This window comes from Chlorocebus sabaeus, chromosome 21 (genome assembly GCF_047675955.1).
Source record: "Chlorocebus sabaeus isolate Y175 chromosome 21, mChlSab1.0.hap1, whole genome shotgun sequence".
In the NCBI taxonomy this organism is placed as follows: domain Eukaryota; kingdom Metazoa; phylum Chordata; class Mammalia; order Primates; family Cercopithecidae; genus Chlorocebus; species Chlorocebus sabaeus.
Window position 1 is genome coordinate 101,467,359 of NC_132924.1, and position 19,794 is coordinate 101,487,152.

A 19,794-nucleotide genomic window follows, 5' to 3' on the forward strand; every position below is an offset into this window, starting at 1 on the left:
AGCGTTTGCCATGCTACTGGGCTCAGAACCTGAATAGGTGCAAGAGAGCTACACCTTGCAGAACAACTAGCTCGAAAAAAAAGTACCCAAGGCCATTTTTTAATTTTTTTTTTTTTAAACAGACTTTTGCTCTGTCACCCAGCTTGGAGTGCAGTGGTGCCATCACGGCTCACTGCAGCCTTGATCTCCTGGGCTCAAGCAATACTGCCACCTCAGCCTCTTGAGAAGCTAGGACCACAAGTGTGCACCACCATGCCTGGCTAATTTATTTATTTTTTTGTACAGACAGTTCTCCCTATGTTGCCCAGGCTAGTCTTGAACACCTGGTATCAACCAATCCTCCCACCGCGGCATCCCAAAGTGTTGGGATTATAGGAGTGAGCCACTGAGCCCAGCCAAATTATTACTTTGAAATGGTAGTAACATGGCAGATAGAAAACTCAAAAACTTTATAGGTTTAGTACCTTTTATAAGGCACTATAGTGAAAATTAAGTTTCATGATCTCCTCAACCCCCATTCATTTTCAATACATTTTGGATGGCTAGATGACTGGTTGATAGCGATGGGAGTGGTTGATAGTGATGGGAGTGGAGATTGGGGGACACTAAACATCAGATTTATGAAGCTGTAGTTCAAAGTAAGTAACCTATGCTTAAAATAAAACTTCACAGTTATTTTTTAAAAATACAACTCACGGTCAGGCGCGGTGGCTCACGCCTGTAATCCCAGCACTTTGGGAGGCCAAGGTGGGTGGATCACCAGATCAAGGGTTTGAGACCAGTCTGACCAACATGGTGAAACCCTGTCTCTACTAAAACTACAAAAATTAGCCAAGTGTGGTGGCATGTGCCTGTAATCCCAGCTACTCAGGAGGCTGAGGCAGGAGAATTGCTTGAACCCGGGAGGCACAGGTTGCAGTGAGCTGAGATCGCGCCACTGCACACCAGCCTGGGTAACAGAGGAAGACTCCATCTCGGAAAAAAATATATATATATATACACACACACACACACACACACATATATATACATATATATACACACACATACATATATATATATATATTAGTAATTGAAGAAAAATGTGAGCCCTTTAAAGATTTTTTAAGATTAGGAAACAAAACCAAGCCAAAAGGAGCCAAAATAGGACCTTAAGGTGGATGCCTAGTGGTTTCCCATTAACACTCTTGAAAAATTGCCCTTGTTTGACGAGAGGAGTGAGCAAGAGCACTGTGATGGAGAAGGGCCCTGTCTGTTGAAGCTTTCCCCCAGGCATTTTTCTGCTAAAGGTTTGGCTTTCTCAGAACACTCTTACAATAAGCAGATGTTATCATTCTTTGGCCCTCCAGAAAGTCAGGAAAAAAAAAAAAAAAAAAAAAAAAAAGCCTTGTAGGCCCAGTGTGGTGGCTCATGCCTATAACCCAGCACTTTGGGAGACCAAGGCAGGCAGATCATCTGAGGTCAGGAGTTCGAGACCAGCCTGGGAAACATGATGAAACTCCGTCTCTACCGAAAATACAAAATATTAGCTGGGTGTGGTGGCATGCGCCTGTGGTCCCAGCTACTCTGAGGCTGAGGTGGGAAGATCGCTTGACCCTGGGGAGATGGAGGTTGCAATGAGCTATTGCGCCACTGCACTGCAGCCTGGGTGACAGAATGAGACCCCATCTCAAAACAACAATAAAAGTTTAAAAATAAATTTTTAAAAATTATGCAGGAAAGGAAGCTTTGAAATACAAACCAGATTTTTAAGGCTACTGTGTTAATCCTATCCAGGATAAAGAGAAACAAATAGACAAAGGCAATGGGATGGGTCATCTAACAAAGTTGGTTTGGGACTCCACATCCTCCGTCTTCCTTCTCCTTCCCTCCTGCCCACTCCTATCACCTTAGCAATTAAAATTCTACCCCCAAAGATTAAATTGTGAGCTTTAGAACCCCAGCTAGGGGGAAGCCTTCCCTGTCCTGGCTGCAGTCTGCACAAGGAAAACAATCCTGAGAAGATTGTTGCAATATTCCTTTGTGAGACCCTCCACAAATGCTAAGTTTTAAATAGTTCTGATCCAACTCTTCCTTAATTTAGGACAAACCAAACTGCGTCTCTATGCCCATCAGGGGGCAGCAGCCACCCACAGTGCAGGATTCTGCGCTCTTCTGGGAGGACAACAGTGCAGCTGACCCTTTCTACCCTCCCCATGGTTCAGAACCTGGTTCCCTGATCTGTCTCTCAGCCCCATTCCCTCCAATCCATTTCTATCAGGGTGGGCAATGGTTCTTTCCTCAGGAATATTTGCTCATCCATCTACCCAAGACACACGCAGCATTCTTTATTAAATAGCAGGAGCTGTGGTACCCTGCATCACACCAGAAATGTGGCTTCCAGGGGAAATACACTGCTGGCCTCCTCCTCATCCATCACTGTGCAGGAGCTGGGAAAGGTAGTAAGAGAGGGCTGGGCTGTTCTCAGCCAGCCTCTTCCATATCCCATCCCTCTAGCTCCACTCCGCCTGGCAAGCCAAACCTTCTTATCTTACAAAATAGTTCTTGGCCTTAGCACTTGTCACAACTAGAATTAATTACTTGTGCTATTGTGATTATTTATGTCATTAGTTGTTTAACATCTGCCTTCCCCCGAAAGGCTTTCAATTTCATAAATTCATGGCTGGTGTCTACCTCGTTCACCTCTCTGTTCCCAGAACCTAGTACATCGTAGGCATTCAGTAAATGTTCTTTAAGAGATCGAATGAATGAATAAATGAATGAAGATGAGTTTGCCTTTCAGTCTCTACAATACCAAGACTTAGAACTGAAGGGTGTAGCCATTAGGTTCTACCTGGATTCCTCCTGGGAAACCCACTCTGGGTAAGATACGAGGCATGAGACAAAAGGAAAGAGTCCTCTAAACGAAGTCTTGGCCTCTTTATGAAGTAAAAGGGCTGAGGTTATCCTTGCTGAGGAAAATCAAAGAAGTGTTGGAGCTAGTGAACACCGAGCTGTACTCCCTAAACTCCCTCCTGCCTCCCCCCAACTCCATTTAGAGCTGCCACACAGAAAAGGACCATATGTGCACGAGTGTGTGTGTGTGTGTGTGTGTGCGCGCGCGCGTGTGTGGAGAGAGAGAGAGAGACCAATAGACAGGCCAATAGAGAGACTGGCTGGGGTATTTGGGACTTGGACTGCTCTTTTGGGAAGTGTGTGCATGAACCCAAGGACCCTTGATGGGGAAAGTGAGCGAGAGAGAGGAGCTGGCAAGGACCAGTGTGAGGAAGAGATGGCATTGAGGAGCGGAGTGTGAGCAGAGGCAGATGAGTGGCAGATGGAAGTGTGAGTTTGAAAGAAAGGGACCAGTTTCTTAGAGCAGCAACACTCCTTATATGACACAAAGCAACTCGGAAGCTGGGCCCACTGCAGCCACTACGACACCAGTGAGAAATGCCTGTAATTAGGAGGTTGGCAGTTCTCTGGGCCTCAGCCCAGAGTGAGGATGCAGCAAGAATTTCTGAGCCAAGCTGAGCCAGGTGATGGAGGAGACGCAATCAAAACCATTCTAGTCCCATCCCTCCACCGCACCGGCACCACCTCCCTCCCATTTCTCTTCCCCACTATGATTCTCCCTCTCCTCCAAACAACTGATTCCCCTCCTCCATCTGAGGTCCCAGGCCCTAGATGCTCCTTTCAGCCAAGACAGATGTTCATCCACAAGGAGAGTAGTGCTTGAATTCTTCCACTCCTGCATTGGACCCGGTCTGGCCGAGGGCTCTACCCTCTCCTGGCTTCCCTGCCTGCTTCCCTCTTGGCTCCCAAGCCTCCCTTCTCCAGTCCCCAGGAGCTGATGGGCAAAGTTGGAAGAAAAATCACGAGGTTCCTGTGTTTCCACTTTGAGCCTAGTGTGTATGCTCCTGCAGGTCTCCCTGTGATATGCAGGACAGCTGCCAAAACACTGTCAGATTTTTGTTTTCAAACCTAATCCACAACCCTGTTTTTGTGCTACTTGGAACCACTGCATTTTAGCCAAGTGACAAACACAAACCACAGAGCGCAGAGCCAAATGCTCCAGGCAAGGGAGGGATTACAGAGTGCCTGGTGGTTAGACGTGTTTGTGGGTCTCTGCACTGTAAATTTTGCTACAGGAGCTGGCTGGGCTGGACAGGGAGGATCTGCACCTATTAGAGATGAGAGCTCTTCAGGAGAAGGGGGAGGGAGTTGAAAAGCCTCTGTTGGTGGGTTAAAAGGTAGAAAGGTAGTTTCCTCTTTGTGGATCCCAAACTGTGGGAATATGGCAGGAAGGTTGCTGGGGATCCCAGCTCAAGGTGACCAGGACCTTTTACATGTGCCTCAATATTTCCATGAAGGACTTGACTCCTAACTAGTCCCCAGTCAATTGTGTACCAGGACCAGACTCCTAGGAATGCAGGCATTTCCACCAATGACGGTAGAGTTTCTGCCTCACCTCCCAGGGCCATGTCCCATCTCTGTGAAAAGCCACTTCCCAACGATTCAGAAGAGTCTTCGAGGGGCTGCTCCCAGGAACCTCACTCATCCCAGCAACAGGACAAGACTTGCTGGTCTCATATGAAAGTCCCTGGGGTCTGGAATGGACCCACCCCACCCAAGAGCTGCTTCTCTTCCACTTGTGATGGAATCACTGGTACTGTTGCTCAATCGAGCTTTCCCAAGAAAGTCAGACCTTGCTCTTCTGAAAATATTTTATTGATAAATTAACTTTAAGAGCATTCCCCTCCCACCCAACTGCTGTAAAGTCTCCTAGATGGGTCATGGGCCCCTGTGGGTGTCACATGGAGGACAGGGAGTCCCACTCACACAGGGGTAGGATTCCTAGGCATGGCAGAGGGGGGTAGGGGGCCTGAGGCAGGTCCCAGGGTCCTCTGAGGACAGCCCCTCTCACTCAGCACCAGAGTGGGGAGTGGTGGTCAGGAGTGGAGCACCTTGGAGCTTTATTGCTGGTGAATGCCAAGGAAAATGGGACCCCTGCCAGCCTAGAATTGCAGCTGAGGGCATCAGCACCCAGGGCTCCAGAGAAGGTGGCACTGATTCCCAATCAATAGAGCCTGGCTGCTGACCCACCCACCCAGGGACCCCTGGATGGGGAAGGAATCTGGAGAGGTATCTTAGCCAGGCAGGGCTGGGGAAGGGTTACAGTGTGCAGGTCTCGGGCAGGGCAGGCTCCAGAAAGGGGTGTGTGGCAGGGTAGCAAGGTGGCCACCTCTTCACAGGTCTATGGTGTCGCTGCCCATGCTCAGCTCGTCAATCTGTCGGCAGGCGTCCAGGAACTGCTCCTGCAGCAAGGCCTCCTCGGCCTGCAGCTCAGAAGCAGGCTCTGGGGAGTCGCGAGAGGGTGGGGACAGGGCCTGGTAGGATCCTGAGGCCGGGAGGCTGGGGCTGCTTCCTGAGGGCCGCGGGGGACTGAGGACGCAGACCAGAGGGCAGCGCGGGAGCCGGTCGGGGCTGGAACACAGCAGCATGGACGAGCTGTCCCGCGAGAGTCCGCACAACGAGCCAGATGAGGCGCTGCTGCCTGCGGGCCAAGCCTCGGGGGAGGGGAGCTCCGTAGGCGCAGGGGAGCCAGGGGCCTCCCCTGATCTCTCACTGGGCCCGCCCCCGGTCTTGGTCTTCGTCCCCAGCGAGGCGGTGCGGTGGAGGCCGAGCCCAGGCAGGGCGTCCTCGAAGGCAGGGCCCTGGAAAAGGCCAGGCGCGAGCAGGGCCTCGCTGCAGAGGGCCTCCTCGATGCTGCGCCGCAGGTTGATTGGGGAGGGCGGGCGGAAGTCCACGGTGAAATCGCTGCAGGGAGAGGAGGCCGGGGACGGGGCCGGGTTGGCCGCCGCGCCTTCAAAGCCCCGGCAACCTCCGCCCTGGAGTAGGAGGTCGGGGCCTGGCTCTGCCAGCGCGCACAGCTGCAGCAGCTCCGCGTCGCCGCGCGCGATGGCGCTCCCCAGAGGTTCCTTGTCCGGGGGCCCAGTGACCCAGCCTCCCGGCAGCAGCGGAGCCGCGTGGCCCGGGGACAAGCGAAAGAGCTTGGCCCAGCAGCGTGCCGGCACGCGGGGACTGCAAAGCGCCGGGTAGAGACCCAGCAGCGCCAACGGGAGCGCGACGCCCACCTCGCCCAGGCGCAGGCCTAGCTGGAAGGCCCACCAGGGCCAGGGCCCTTCCAGGCCTGGTTGGCCGCCGTAGCCCAGGGCGTGCAGCACCTCATAGCCCTGCAGGGCTCCGCTCAGCAGCCCGAAGGCGCCTGCCACCGGGGCAGTGCGCGCCGCGCGCCGCCAGGACTCCCGCGGGGCGAAGGGGCTGCGCGCCTGCGGCAGGGGTGTGGCGCCCTTGAAGCCCGACCCCCCTAGGGGAGCCCCGGCCCGCCGCCGCCGCCCGCCCCAGCAGGAGAGCGCCAGCAGCAGCCCCGAAAGGAAGGCGGCGAGGAACGCGTGCAGCCCACGCGAGGCGAGCCGCAGGGGCCGCAGCGGGCGATGCGCGGCGCTCCCAAGGGCGGCGGCGGCCGCCAGCCCCAGCCCCAGAAGCAGCAGTGCAGCCAAGCCGGCGGGGCACCGCGGCGGGCGCGGCCGGGACAGCAGCAAGCAAGCCAGCCCCAGGCCGGCAGCCAGGCAGGGCAGCGGAAGGTCCTGCAGCAGCAGCCAGGCGAGCGCGGGCAGTCGATCCCTGTGCCCATAGGCGTCGTAGAAGAGCGGGAAGGCCCGCGTGGTCCCGGCTGACAGCAGCAGCAGGTCCAGCAGCGCCAGGCAGGGGGCGCCGGGCGGGCAGCGCCAGGGCAAGAGGGCCAGAGCCAGCAGCGCCAGCAGGGCAACCAGGCCGAAGAGTGCGCCTACCCCATACACGTGGGCCTCCCAGGCCAGCCCCCAGCGAGCCCTGGCCTCTGCCCAATTGGCATCCAGGGTCAGGAAAAAGAGGGGCCTCGGGGCCTCGGGAGGCTGCCCCTCGCGTTCAGGCAATTCTCCCACGCTGCAGGGCCCTGGCCCACACTCTGGCTGCCCCGAAGGGTTCCCGAGGCTGGCAGAAGAAGAGAGGTCATCTGGGCCAGAGGTGGGGACTGTGGGGTCTGTGGGCAAAGAAGGTTTGACTGAGGCAATCATGCAGCCCTGCCCCTGCCCACCCCACAGGCAGTAGCCTGAATGCCAGTCAGAGTCCCCTAACATATTCAGGACACACTTGTCTTACATATGAGACTCACCCCACCTCTTGGCCTCTCACCTTTCCCTCCCCCGTTCCCCTATTCAATGTCTTCGCTGGAGTTTCAGCTGTCATCCTTCCCCTCTTCCTCCTCCTGCTTCTCGCCCTCTGCCTCGATCCCCCAGCTCCCTGCTTGACTCGTTTGTGATTCTACTAAAGAGTTTTTCTTTGAAGTCACAGAACTTTACAACTACAAGGAACCTTAAACACCCTCTCCAAGGAAGTTTCATGAGAACAGGGATTTTTGTTTCTTTGCTCACATCTGAATCTCCATACTTAAATTAGTTTCTGTCACATAGTTGGAATTTAGCAGATATTCATTGACTAAATGAATCCCTGTACTTGCCGGATGAAGGTACTGAAGCTCTTCTGAGAGGCAAAGTGATCTGCCTAAGGTCACAAATGGGCAGAGCTGCACCTAGAACCCAGGTCTGAACATCAGTCTGAGCCCTTTTCTGTGATTCCAAAGCCTCTTTCTAACATTAGTGTGCTTATCTCTTGTTCTGCACCCCTGACTCCCAACCCCCAACTTAGTGCTAGGAGGAGCTTCCCCTGCCCTTTTTCAACTACTCCCCCACCTTGTCTCCAGCTCAAGGAAAAGCCCACATATGTGCATACACACACACACATGCGCGCGCACACACACATTCAGCAGGGGTGAGGTAAGATACTGCTGTCTCAGCACTCTGAGGAAAACATCATTTCTCCTTATTAATTGGCCTTCCTGCCTGCTACACCCCAAGCCTTAGCCTATCCATGGCTGTGACCCCTATCCTGTCTCATCCACAGAGCCACTGGTCTAAGTTTCTTAATATAGATGCCTCCATGCTTCTCCCCACACTGTACAGAAGGTGACATTGAGATGGACTCCCCCAGATCTCAAAAGGTGCCCTTAGGAACTCCCAGGGAGGAACTCTTGGGGACATCACAGTGGGATAAAACGCCATCTGAGTAAGTGAGCCCCTCAGTTGCTCTGGGGTCTCCTATCTTGGGTCCCTAGCCCCATCCTGTGCTCTAATGCCTTCCCATATCCCTTGGAAAAAGGGAAGTCAACTAAGAGATGGTAAGGAGTAAGATCCTTAATTCTACTCTTCTGGAGCAAGAGAGGAGTTGGGTAGAGTTAGACTCAAGGATTCTCCCCAGGGCCAGACAGCAAGGGAAGATGCTGGAATCTGAACCTCTACCTGCCCTCACCTACAGATTCAGCAGGACCGCAGCCACAGGCAAGGGTGGAAGAAGAAAGGGTGGTGGTGAAGGATGTGGACAGCCTGGCAGGGATGGGTAGGGGGACAAAAGACAGATATAGAATGTGAGGGCAGGGTGTCCGACAATCACCCAACTGCCTGGCCCTGCCTTGGCCATGCCCCAACTGGACAACACAGGAAGACCCCAGGAGCACCCCCAGCCACAGGCAGGGCCAGCTCATGCAGGGGACGCTCAAAACATAACAGTTCTAGGCCGGGCGTGGTGGCTCATGCCTGTAATCCCAGCATTTTGGGAGGTCATGGTAGGCAGATCACCTGAGGTCAGGAGTTTGAGACCAGCCTGGTCAACAGGGCAAAACCCCGTCTTTACTAAAAATACAAAAATTAGCCAGACATGGTGGCATGCGTCTGTAATCCCAGCTACTCTGGAGGCTGAGGCAGGAGAATCGCTTGAACCGGGGAGGCGGAGGTTGCAGTGAGTGGAGATCGTGCCTCTGCACTCCATCCTAGGTGACAGAGTGAGACTCTGGCTCAAAAAAAAAAAACCCAAAAAACCAAAACCAAAAACAAAACACACACACACACACACACACAACAGTTCTTAAAATAATAAATATATAAAAGATAAACAAAAAACACAAGAGTTCTGAGAACAAGTAAAAGGAAGGAGTGAGGGGGCTGAGAGGTGGCTCTGAGAGAAGGAAAGGGATGATGCAATTGGACAACTGGGGAGGGCAGAAAGGAAGCAGCCAAAACATTAAATATACACAGCTCACTGCCAACCGCAAGTGGCAGCATGCACCCTGGTTCCCAGTCCATCATGTCCTCAAATCTGAAATGAGTAAGAGTACCTACTGCATAGGACTATTGTGAGAAAAATGAGACAATGTGTATAAAACTCTTGGAGAACCTGGTGCATCGTGATCCCTCAATCAAGATTGTGTCGTTATCATGATCATCAGCTAATGTTCATCACTGATCCATCATCTGTTTGTGTGTATGTCAGTGTGACTACCTTTGGTCTCAAACAGGTTCTTAATTCAACTAACTAATGGCTGCAGTCTGTTTTCAAAGTCTTTCAAAGTCTTAGAAACTTTCTAAACTTGCTTAGAAAGACAACAATTAGTCAAATAGTGAACATCAACACATTGTCTCACTTTATGAACTCTGTTTAAATAATACCTTTGCTTTGTTTGTTTGTTTGTTTGTTTGTTTTTGAGAAACGGTCTTGCTTCATCACCCAAGTTGGAGTGCAGTGGCATGATCTCGGCTCACTGCAACCTCTACCTCCCGGGTTCAAGCGATTCTCCTGTCTCAGCCTCCCAAGTAGCTGGGATCACAGGTGTGTGCCACTGTGCCTAGCTAATTTTTATATTTTTAGTAGAGACGGAGTTTCACCATATTGGCCAGGCTGGTCTCAAACTCCTGACTTTGTGATCCACCTGCCTTGGCCTCCCAAAGTGCTGGGATTACAGGCGTGAGCCACCATGCCCAGCCAAATAATACCTTTCTGATGGCCTACTCACCCCTTAACACTAATAAAGACACCAGTCATCAATTAAATGAGAAACTACTTAGCTGGGAATGGAGAGCTTGCTGATCAGGTGGCATAGGTCTGGCAATGGCAGGATCAAATGCACACACCACCTCACCCCTCATTCTTTGGTCCCTTCAGATGCTCTTGCCCAACCCACTTCCTCTGCAAAGTGATTAGGTTTGCTCCATCTCTCTTTGGCCTCTGTGAGCTCTGCAGAGGGGCAGGAAAACATGACCTGGGAGCCCACAGTCTGCTCCAGCCTGTCACCCCCTCACCACACCCTCTTTGTTCACCGTACAGATAAGTGCAGCTGTCAGAGGTTGGCTCCAATTCACCCTCTTCCATCTTTACTTCTCACCCATGGGCCACAGGAAACCTTATTTCTCACCTCTATACCTAAGCTCTATGGCAACTACAGCAAATTTCAACATTCATAAGAATCCAGGCTGGGCATGGTGGCTCACGCCTGTAATCCTAGCACTTTGGGAGGTCGAGGCGGGCAGATCACAAGGTCAGGAGTTCGAGATCAGCCTGGCCAACATGGTGAAACCCCGTGTCTACTAAAAATACAAAAATTAGCCGGGCATGGTGGTGCGCGCCTGTAATCCCAGATACTCAGGAGGCTGAGGCAGGAGAATCGTTTGAACCCGGAGGTTGCAGTGAGCCGAGATCACACCACTGCACTCCAGCCTGGGCGACAGAGCAAGACTCCATCTCAAAAAAAATAAAAAATAAAAATAAATAAAAAATAAAAATAAAATAAAATAAATCCAGAAAAGGAATAAAAACCAGATAATAGGCAAAGTACAGGGATGGCTCAAGGGTCATAAAAGGAGTTCTGAAGTAGGAACACTGATCCCAGGGGTCAGAGCATGCTCTGCATGCCCCACACTGGTCCAGGTGTGAATGGAGACGGGTGGAAAAAAAGCCTGGCTTCTGCCTTTGTAGGGTCCACTTGACCTCATCTCTCATCTCCCCATCGGAGGCTTCTCCAGAAACAGCCTTCAGTTTTCCCCAAAAGAGACCAGAAGATAGTCATCTCTGGTCTTCCCTTCCCAGATCCCTCTCCTGAGCAAGCCTCCTCTACTGGGAGGTCCCGTTCTGGCCCTGTGGGCCCTCTTGACCTCAGTGATGAGGGAGGAGAGGAGATATCAGTGTGAATAACTGGTGAGGCAGGAGCTGGCTCAGGAGGGATTGTGGGAGGGAACAGTTTGATTCATGGAAAAGTCAGGCCTGATTATCCACCAGCTGCCCAGATCAAAGGGCTGGGAATCATGTCTCCACTCTGGATGCTGGAAGCTACAGCCCATTTAGTGGCCTGGCCCCATCCCTCTCCCCACCCCCACCTCCAGGATCATGGAGAGTGGTTACACTTTGTAGGGGTGGCACTCAAAATATTTAGCAACTGGGTTGGCACGGGTGCCAGCCAATCAGAACTGACACGAGCCAGAGTGGTCAGGGAGTGGAGGGGAACCCTCTGTGGACTAAGGGAGGTGGGCACTGATTAACCAGTATGAAAGTCGCACACTGATTAACTGGATAACTGTTCTGGTATGTATGGGCTGAATACAGGCTCTGTCCAAAGTGAAGGGGACCTAATGCAAGGAGGGCCTAGGAGTCAAAGGTTAGTTGCACCTAGGTTAGAAAGATTCTAGAGGCAACACAGAGAGACTCCCTTTGTATGGTAACTGCTTGATACAACTACACACACACACACACACACACACACACACACACACACACACACAGTTGGTCAGAGCAAGGCCCATTGGCATTCTCTCCAGAAGGCCTGTAGCTCTCCTGGGTTTACTCAGAGGTGCAGTATCAGAGGCTGGGTTCCTGCAGCTACCAGGGAGGAGCGAGAATGAGGTGGGGCCGCCAGCCTGCCCGGCTGCACTGCTTCTGATACTGTCCAGACTCATTAAACCTGCCTGGCCAGCGCTGTCACCAAGGCCGACAGACTGCCAGCCAGCATCCTTCCCCTGAGGCACAGAACCTGCCCCCCACCCCCAATCACATCCTGCCCCTGCTGCACGCTGGGCTGAACAGGGGCATAGTAGGCCCCTCACCCACCATCCAAAGGAGTGCAGTGACTGTGGCTGGAGTGAGCCAGAGAACCAGGTCATGGGTTAAGTCTGGAGCTGGAAGAAGCGGGGGAGACCAGTGGTTTCCACTGCTGAGCCTAGTGTGGGGTGACTGAGGAGTTTCACAGCCGCAGTAAACCTTTTGCAGAGCAAAGCTGGGCCTGAAAGCCCCTCAGTCCCTCTGCATGACTCCCTGTCTCATCCACCAGAACCTCTCCTCCAGCACCTGTGCCCTCTGCTGTGTGGGTTGTGTTGTCCCACCACTGCCTGGGGCCAAGGCTGAGGTTTCTGAGAGGTAGGGTCTGGAAGTGGATTTGGGATGCAGTGGGGGAGAGAAGCAAGGTTAATAGCTACTATTTAATGAGCCTCTCAGCATCATGCTAAGAGCTTTGCAATAACTAGCGAGTACTATTATTAAACCCTGGGTCTATGAGAAAAATTAGGTTCAGAGAGGTTAAATAACGTGCCCAAAGTCACTAGCTAGTAAGTAAGTAAGTAAGTAAATAAATAAATAAATAAATTGGAAAGCCAGGTCTCAAGATTCCTGAGCCTGTGGTCTTTCCTCTGTACCACCAGCTTGTCTATGTGCATGTTCTGAAAGGCTCCCTTGAATGAAGGTGGCATCTGCCTGCTCAAGGTCTCCTCCTCAGTGTCTTCCCAATGAGAGACCCAGCTCTGCCCATATCTGACAGCATGTCATGTCAGATCAGACAGCAAAGGAAAGAGCCCCAAGGTTGGTGGGGAGTCAGGTCAGGCAGATTGGAGTGGAGGATGGGGTTAGTGCCAGGGCTGTGGAAATCATGAAGAAGTTCCTGTGTCTGTCCCTGATACATCTGTCTACATCCTGCTGTGCCTCTCACTGCAAAACTCTCAGGGGACCATTACTTAACTCTGTGTGGGACTTTCTCCAGCAATACTTGCTCTCAGACCATTCATATATATCTCCATGGTGATGATGAAAAGAATGATGATTATGATTATGATGGCAATGAAATAAAAGGGTTCCAGAACACTGATGAGTGACTAGCATGTAGTAAGTGCTCAATAAATAATTATCAAGTTCAAATGAATTGGATACTTACCTAATGAAGTTGTTGCAATCGAGGCAAAACTTAGGGAAGCAGCTGGGTCCAGAGGACTTGGGCTGGAGAGCTTCCTCTCCAGGGAGTATGGGGGCGGGGACAGAGTGGTGCCAAGGAACCCTGCAAAGGGAGCACATGGGGCTTGAGTGCCACCCCACCAACCAGCCTTGCCTCTGGGAGTTTGGAGAAAATTATGTCCTTTCCCAGAGTGTATCCTAAGGAAGTCACTGTCCCAGGAATTTAGCCACATGCTAAGCTTATGTACACCATGAGCTAAGCTACAAAGAGCAAACCAGATTCAGTATGGCAAAGAGAATACTCCTTCTGTGGAAGTAGTAGCCCATATCCTAGGGCCTGGAAGAAGCAATACAAGAACGTAAAAAAAGAAAGGTACTTGTTAGGCCCCTAGCACAGTGCTTGGCACGTAGAGGTGTTCCACGATTGTTTACTGCAATGAAATAAACTCACCCAGAGAACCTGAAACTCCAGAGGCAGAGCTTGTGGATGTAGTTTCACCTGGGGGGCTCAGGCCAGAGAAGTTCCGGAGTGGGGACAGAGTAGTACCAAAGAATCCTGCAAAAGAAGCCCAGGCTGAAGCTGCCTCCTACCTGCCAGGGGTGCCCAGCAGGGGCTTTCCTTGGGATGGGGTGGTTACTCACCAAAGGGTCCCAGGCGCCCAGCAATCTCTGCCAGGCTGGCCCGCAGGCTGGGCAACAGGGGCAGCGTTCGATGCCCAAGTGTGGGGGCTGCACCTGCTCTCAGGGCCATGTCAAACTTCAGCTCCAGCTCATTCTGGTGGGGCTTGGGAACACTGGATGGAAGTGCTGTTGCAGTCAGAGCAGTGTCCCAGGTCACAGTGTTCCTCCTGGTCTGATAGGGGGCAGTGGTCCAGTCGCTGGGCCCAGAGCGCCGGGATGTGGACTCCGGGAGCAGGGAGGAGGCCTGGGGCTTTGAGCCGCCTTCAGCGGAGCCCCACTCAGTGAGAGAGTTCCCCGGGGAGCCCACCAGCAGTTCCCAAAGGGGGTCAGTCCTCAGCCCACTGGCCACCTCTTCTGCTGGCTCCTGGCCTGGCCCAAGAGAGAGTGGCTGGGTCTCTGTGACAGGGCTCCCCCAGACAGCAGCAGGTCCCCGAAGATGGAATTTGAAGTTAAGTCCCAGGTTGAGAGACAACATAGAGGCCTCACTTTGAGGTGGGGGGGTCAAAGTGGTGACAGGGGCACCTGGGACGGAGGAGGCGGGCTGGGGGCCCACAGTAGCAGCAAACAGGACGCAGCAGAACAGTCCCAGCCCTAGACAGCCATGTCTGGCCATGGCCCCACCTGGCTTTGGGTGGCCTTGGTGGGCAGGGACTCAGTTCTTCAGCACCTTTTGAGCAGGAAGGTCCTGGAGAGAGGAGAGGCCCTGTGAGCCCTGGCTGTGGCCACCCTCTTCCCTTTCCCAGGATGGGGTTCCCCAGAGAGAGGCTTCTGATCTCAGAGAAGCACGTAGTGCGGGTAGGATGCAAAGTGTCCTGCCCATGGCTCTGGCTCTTCTTGCTGGGCCCTTCCTGTACCTTCAGGCCCCAGCACAAATCCCTGCCTGGGGGTTCCTCCTTCCCCATCTGCTCATGCAGAAACTGGGGTCTGACTGCAACCAGGGGCCCTCATCCTTAACCAGTAGTAAAAGGGATGGGCTTGGGCTTCCAGATGTGGATTCCTCCCTTCCTTCCCTCTGCTGAGCCTCAAGTATTTACGAAGGCTTACCATGTGCCAAACACCCTTCTGGGCATATAACTGTGAACAAGCACGCCCTTCCGATGTCTTGACCTATTCCAACCCCCACCTCCCGCCCCAGCCAGAAGTGCTGGCACTCTCACTCTCAGACCCCAGGGGGCACAGGCCTCGGGAGGGGTGAAGCCAGCGCTGAGTGATCTGGCCCAGTCTGAAGGGCGCCCAGCCTCTGGCCAGAGAAACAAGGTTCCCAATCTGGCAGAAGCACCTTCCCTCCAGCCCCTCCCCTTTCCTGGGTCTGGGCCTGTTCCCTTCCCCAGGACCCTAGAAGTATTCGGGGTAGGGGCAGCTTGGCGATCTCTGGCTTCCTGGAGGAGAACGCCAGGCAGGCAAGCTGGGTGAATGGCAGGCAGCTGCAGCAGACTCCTACCCCCTCCCCAGAACTCTCTCCTCCATGCGCACACATCTGGTGGGGGAAGGGAGGGTGAGCCAGGGACACACGTGCACCCGGCACCCTTACATCACACACATAGCCACACCTAGCGCCCGTGACACACTCACCCTTCACACACCCCTGCCCCTGCACACACACACACACACACACACACACACACACACACACACTCCGTCCTGCCAAGCCCCTCTCCTTCCTGCATGGGTTCAGACCCAAGCTCTGTGACCTCCCGGCCTCCCCTGTCACACACACACACACACACACACACACACACACACACACGGCATGTACTGTACAGAGAGATGCACACCCCCTACACACATTCACACACACAGACACATGCCACACACCGCCATACCCCCACACTCGTACACGCCCACCACCCCTCGCAGGCACACATGCACACACGCGCGCGCACACGCACACACACCCCCAGCCTGAACCGGCCGCCCTGCTCCCCGGGGTCCCTCCCGCAGGCAGGTCTCCTCGCCGAGTCCCGGAAAAGGGGTGGTCATGGTGGCCCTGGCGCCCAGCTGGGCAACGCTCCGTGGTGTCTCACCGCTTCTCTCTGCTGTGCCCAGCGCTCCGACTGAAGATCCAGACCCCCAGCTCCTGGCGCCCCCTCGCCTAGTCCAGAGACCGCAGCCTCGCTGCCCCGCTGCCCCTGATCCGCCCCTGGCCCGGCCCGCGGCCCGCAGCGCTCTCACCAGGCGGGCGGCCCGGCCCCGCGCTCCGCACTCCGCGCTCCCTCCCCGCGGCGCCGCCTCCTGGCCCCCAGCCTCGCTGCCCGGCGAAGCCGCCAGCGCCCGGGCTCCGCGGCAGCCGGCTCTGACGGCCCTCCCTCCTGCCCGCCCTTGCTCCCGCGCCCTCCCTCCTCCTCCTCCTCCTCCTCCTCCTCCCACCCAACCCTCCGCTCGCCGTCCCCCCACACCCGGGCGGGCAGGCAGGCGCGCACAGCAGCGCGGAGCCGCGGCCACCTCGGTGTCGGGCGCCTACACGCGCGCTCATTCACCCAGCGCTGTCAATCAACCACGGCGGGCTCCTCACTGTGAGCCTGGCGAGGGCAATCACACACTCCCAGGGCGGCCCAGCACACACATCCACACGCGCGCCTTGGCCAGGAAACACACTCGCAGGCCGGAGGGTGAGCGCACACACACGCACACATGGCAGCCTGCCCAGGATGGCACCCTGGGCAATAAGAACCCCACCGTTTGCTAAGTAGAAGTACAATGGGCACTTCTACTTCCTTTATCTCATGAGTCCTCACCGCAACCCTGTGTATGTCCCCACTTTGCAGATAGTTAAATGAAGACACAGAAAATTACCGCATTTGCCCAAGATTGCACAGCTTGGTAGAAACTGGAACCGTCTCCCTGCCGGCCCTCTCCACTACCAGGTGGTTTTCAACAGTTGCACTGCTACACAGCAGTGCCTCCAACACTTCACAGGTGAACTGTCAAACGCCATTCTCTGTGCGACGTGTCTTTTCGCTAAAACGGATCTCTCAAAAATACTGTTTCAGAAATGGTTGCCAGAAGGAATGGTGAGCTAAGCTGCTTGTGAGAAGTGGATTACAACCTGTTTCTAGTAAAAGATGTGGGGAGAACAGTACAATAAAAGCTTGGGCTCAGTAGTTCACGCCTGTAATTCCAACACTTTGGGAGACTGAGGCAGGATGATCGCTTGAGCCCCGGGATTCAAGAACAGCCTGCGCAACATAGCAAAAGATAAAACAAAAACAAACAGCAGGCAAGCAGAAAGAAAGAAAGAAAGAAGGAAAGAAAGAAAGAAAAAGAGAGAAAGAAAGAAAGAAAGAAAGAAAGAAAGAAAGAAAGAAAGAAAGAAAGAAAGAAAGAAAGAGAGAGAGGAAGAAAGAGGAAGGAAGGAAGGAAGGAAGGAAGGAAGGAAGGAAGGAAGGAAGGAAGGAAGGAAGGAAGGAAGGAAAGAAAAATTAGCTGGGTGTGATGGGGTATGGTGGCAGGCACCTGTAGTCCCAGCTATTTGGGAGGCTGAGACTAGAGATTGCTTGAGCCTTGGAGGTGAAGGTTGCCGTGAGCTGTGATCATACCACTACACTCCAGCCTGGGCAACAGAGCAAGACCCTGTCTCAAAATGAAAAACAAAGGAAAAAGAGCTTGCCCCTTCACAGAAAGTAGGAGAGCTCAGGCAAAAGCTGACACATGTTGAAGATGACCAAGAAAACTGAGCAGTCACTATGTATACTTCATGGACCCCGTTAAGCTGTAGTAGTGACTAATTTAAGTAGTACTGATTCATTTATGTGGTTTTGAGTCTCTAAATCCTTTCGTGTTTTCTTCTAACAATGCTAGTAATTTAAAAGTATCAGAACATGAAACACTTCTGGCTCCCTGCACCATTTAAAACTTTCCCTCAAAATCTAAACCTCCAACTGTGTGCCAGGAATGATAGTGGGTGCTTTATAAGAGTCTCCTTACTTATTCATCATCACAAGCCATAGAGAGAGAAAAATTATTGTCACCATGTTATAGCCTTGCATATGACCCTGAATTCCCTTTCCATCTATATCCCCTCTCTTCTTCTCTGGAAGGTTGTGGGAATTGCAGGGTGGGGGACGGCGGGTGGTAGCGGGTGCTAGTGTTGCTTAAAGAGTTACCTAGGGCAGATTCTGTCTCAGTAATTGAGAGCTAGCTTAGCACTTTGTGGACATGGTCCATGGCTATTTGATAAGTGAATAATGATGAATGGTTCTGGGGTCCATGTGGGCAATGGGTTACATGTCAGAAAGGCATCTTGCTTATCACAGAGCCCTGCCAATTGATGTAAAATCAAATCAGGCCACCAATTGAGCTACTCTCAGGGTCATCAGTGATAAAGTCTGGGATTTATTCCAGGTCCCTTAACAAAGCATTGCAAAGGACATCTCCAGATGCACCCCCAGGGGTTATCATACCCTGCCCCCACCCCGAAGTCCATTAGGAGTTGCCCAGAGGCTGCAAACTGGGATTCAGCCTCTAATTTTCTCTCATATGCTTAATAAAAGTTATCCTACTGGAGACATTTTCTTTGAATCCTCCTCATAGAAAAGCCCATTTCCTGCTAATCATGTTCACTTAAAGATTTCTACGTGGAAAGACAGAAATAAACATATCCCAGTACATTAAGATAGCAATCCTCCATGAGCCAGTGGGGTTATTCCCAGGAATAATTTTTAAAATATATTAGAAAAGGAAGTAAGGGTTCTGGGTTAAGATGGTAATTGAATGCATATATCTAATTTCACTCCCTCCCAAAACCCCACTAAAACTTCAGTAAAGACATTTTCAAATCAAGAGATAAACCTACAAGGATGCAAAGACCAGGAAAGGAGACAATAGCAATAGTATTTTTGAGACAGGATGGTAGGCAGTCATGCAGTTACTGACTTACCAGCCTGAAGGAAAAAGACATCCCAAACTGGCAGTGGGGAAATCCGAGAGCCAACTTGATTTACATTGCAAGGCTCTCAGAAGGCACAGAAAATGGCATTCCAAGATATCTCTAGAACTGCGGGAAAGGTTGCTAAGGTAGGGACTGAGCTGAAACACAGTTAGGTCCCTAGACCTCTTCCCTAACTCCAAACCACTGGACAACAGTCTTTCTCATATCACAAAGGTCTGGAGGATTTTCCTCTGAAGAAGGTAAGATAGAAGGTATCTGGACTGGGGAAACTTCCGGCAGAGTTGTGAACAGATATGCCAGACTGAAAACGCTGAAAATGAGGGAATTAAGTGACCAAGTCATATTGAATGCTGAATACAGAAACCCTGAGTCTTCTCCCAGAACTGGTTCCCAAAGTGTTAGGAGCAGGACCTTTGCTTCCAGGCTGGAGACTAGAAGATTCTATACTGGGGCATTTTACCAGCCTACCCATCTAAACATTCTGACATAGGGGATTCTCCAAAAACAACCTGGTTAGATCACCCTACTGTAGCAAACCCAACCTGTGAGCTTGGAGTTTCCCACCAACCTCCTACCCCCAACCCTCAACCTTAATCATGACCAAAGATTACCAGATATGTAGGACATTTTCTAACACAGAAGTGAGAGACAAAACAATCAGAAAAAGTAACTTAGAGAAACAAATTACACAAAAAGAACAGGGCACCAAAAAGATCATTGTTAATATCCTCAGAGACGTGAGAAGGCACCGTATTCATGAAACAAGAATAAAATGCTATAGAAAGGAACATTCAGAGAACAGTAACAGTAACAATAATGCCTTGGAAAATAAAATAATGACAGCATAAGCCAGGCACAGTGGCCCCATGCCTGTAATACCAGCTACTCAGAAGGCTGAGACAGCAGGATGTCTTGAGCCCAGGAGTTCAAGACCAGCCTGGACAACATAGCAAGATCACCTCTCAAAAAAAAAAAAAAAAAAAGAAAAAGAAAAGAAAAAGAAAAAGATCATGACAGCAGAAACAAAAACCCTCAATAGAAAGATTAGAAGATAACGTTGATTAAATCTCCCTAGGAAGTAAAGCAAACATACTAAAAGATAGAAA

The 19,794-nt window shown here is 52.2% G+C and overlaps 1 protein-coding gene across 1 annotated transcript; it reads right to left on the minus strand.

Moving 5' to 3' along the window:
* Positions 1 to 4,499: 4,499 nt before the first annotated feature.
* On the minus strand, positions 4,500 to 16,022 carry PRRT4 (proline rich transmembrane protein 4). Its single transcript, XM_007982828.3, has 5 exons — positions 15,825 to 16,022; positions 13,762 to 14,485; positions 13,571 to 13,675; positions 13,103 to 13,222; positions 4,500 to 7,063 (listed from the first exon to the last, which is right to left on the minus strand). The coding sequence occupies exons 2-5, from the start codon at positions 14,411 to 14,413 to the stop codon at positions 5,229 to 5,231; spliced, it is 2,712 nt and encodes a 903-aa protein (XP_007981019.1). The 5' UTR covers positions 14,414 to 14,485; positions 15,825 to 16,022; the 3' UTR covers positions 4,500 to 5,228.
* Between the last annotated feature and the right edge of the window lie 3,772 nt (positions 16,023 to 19,794).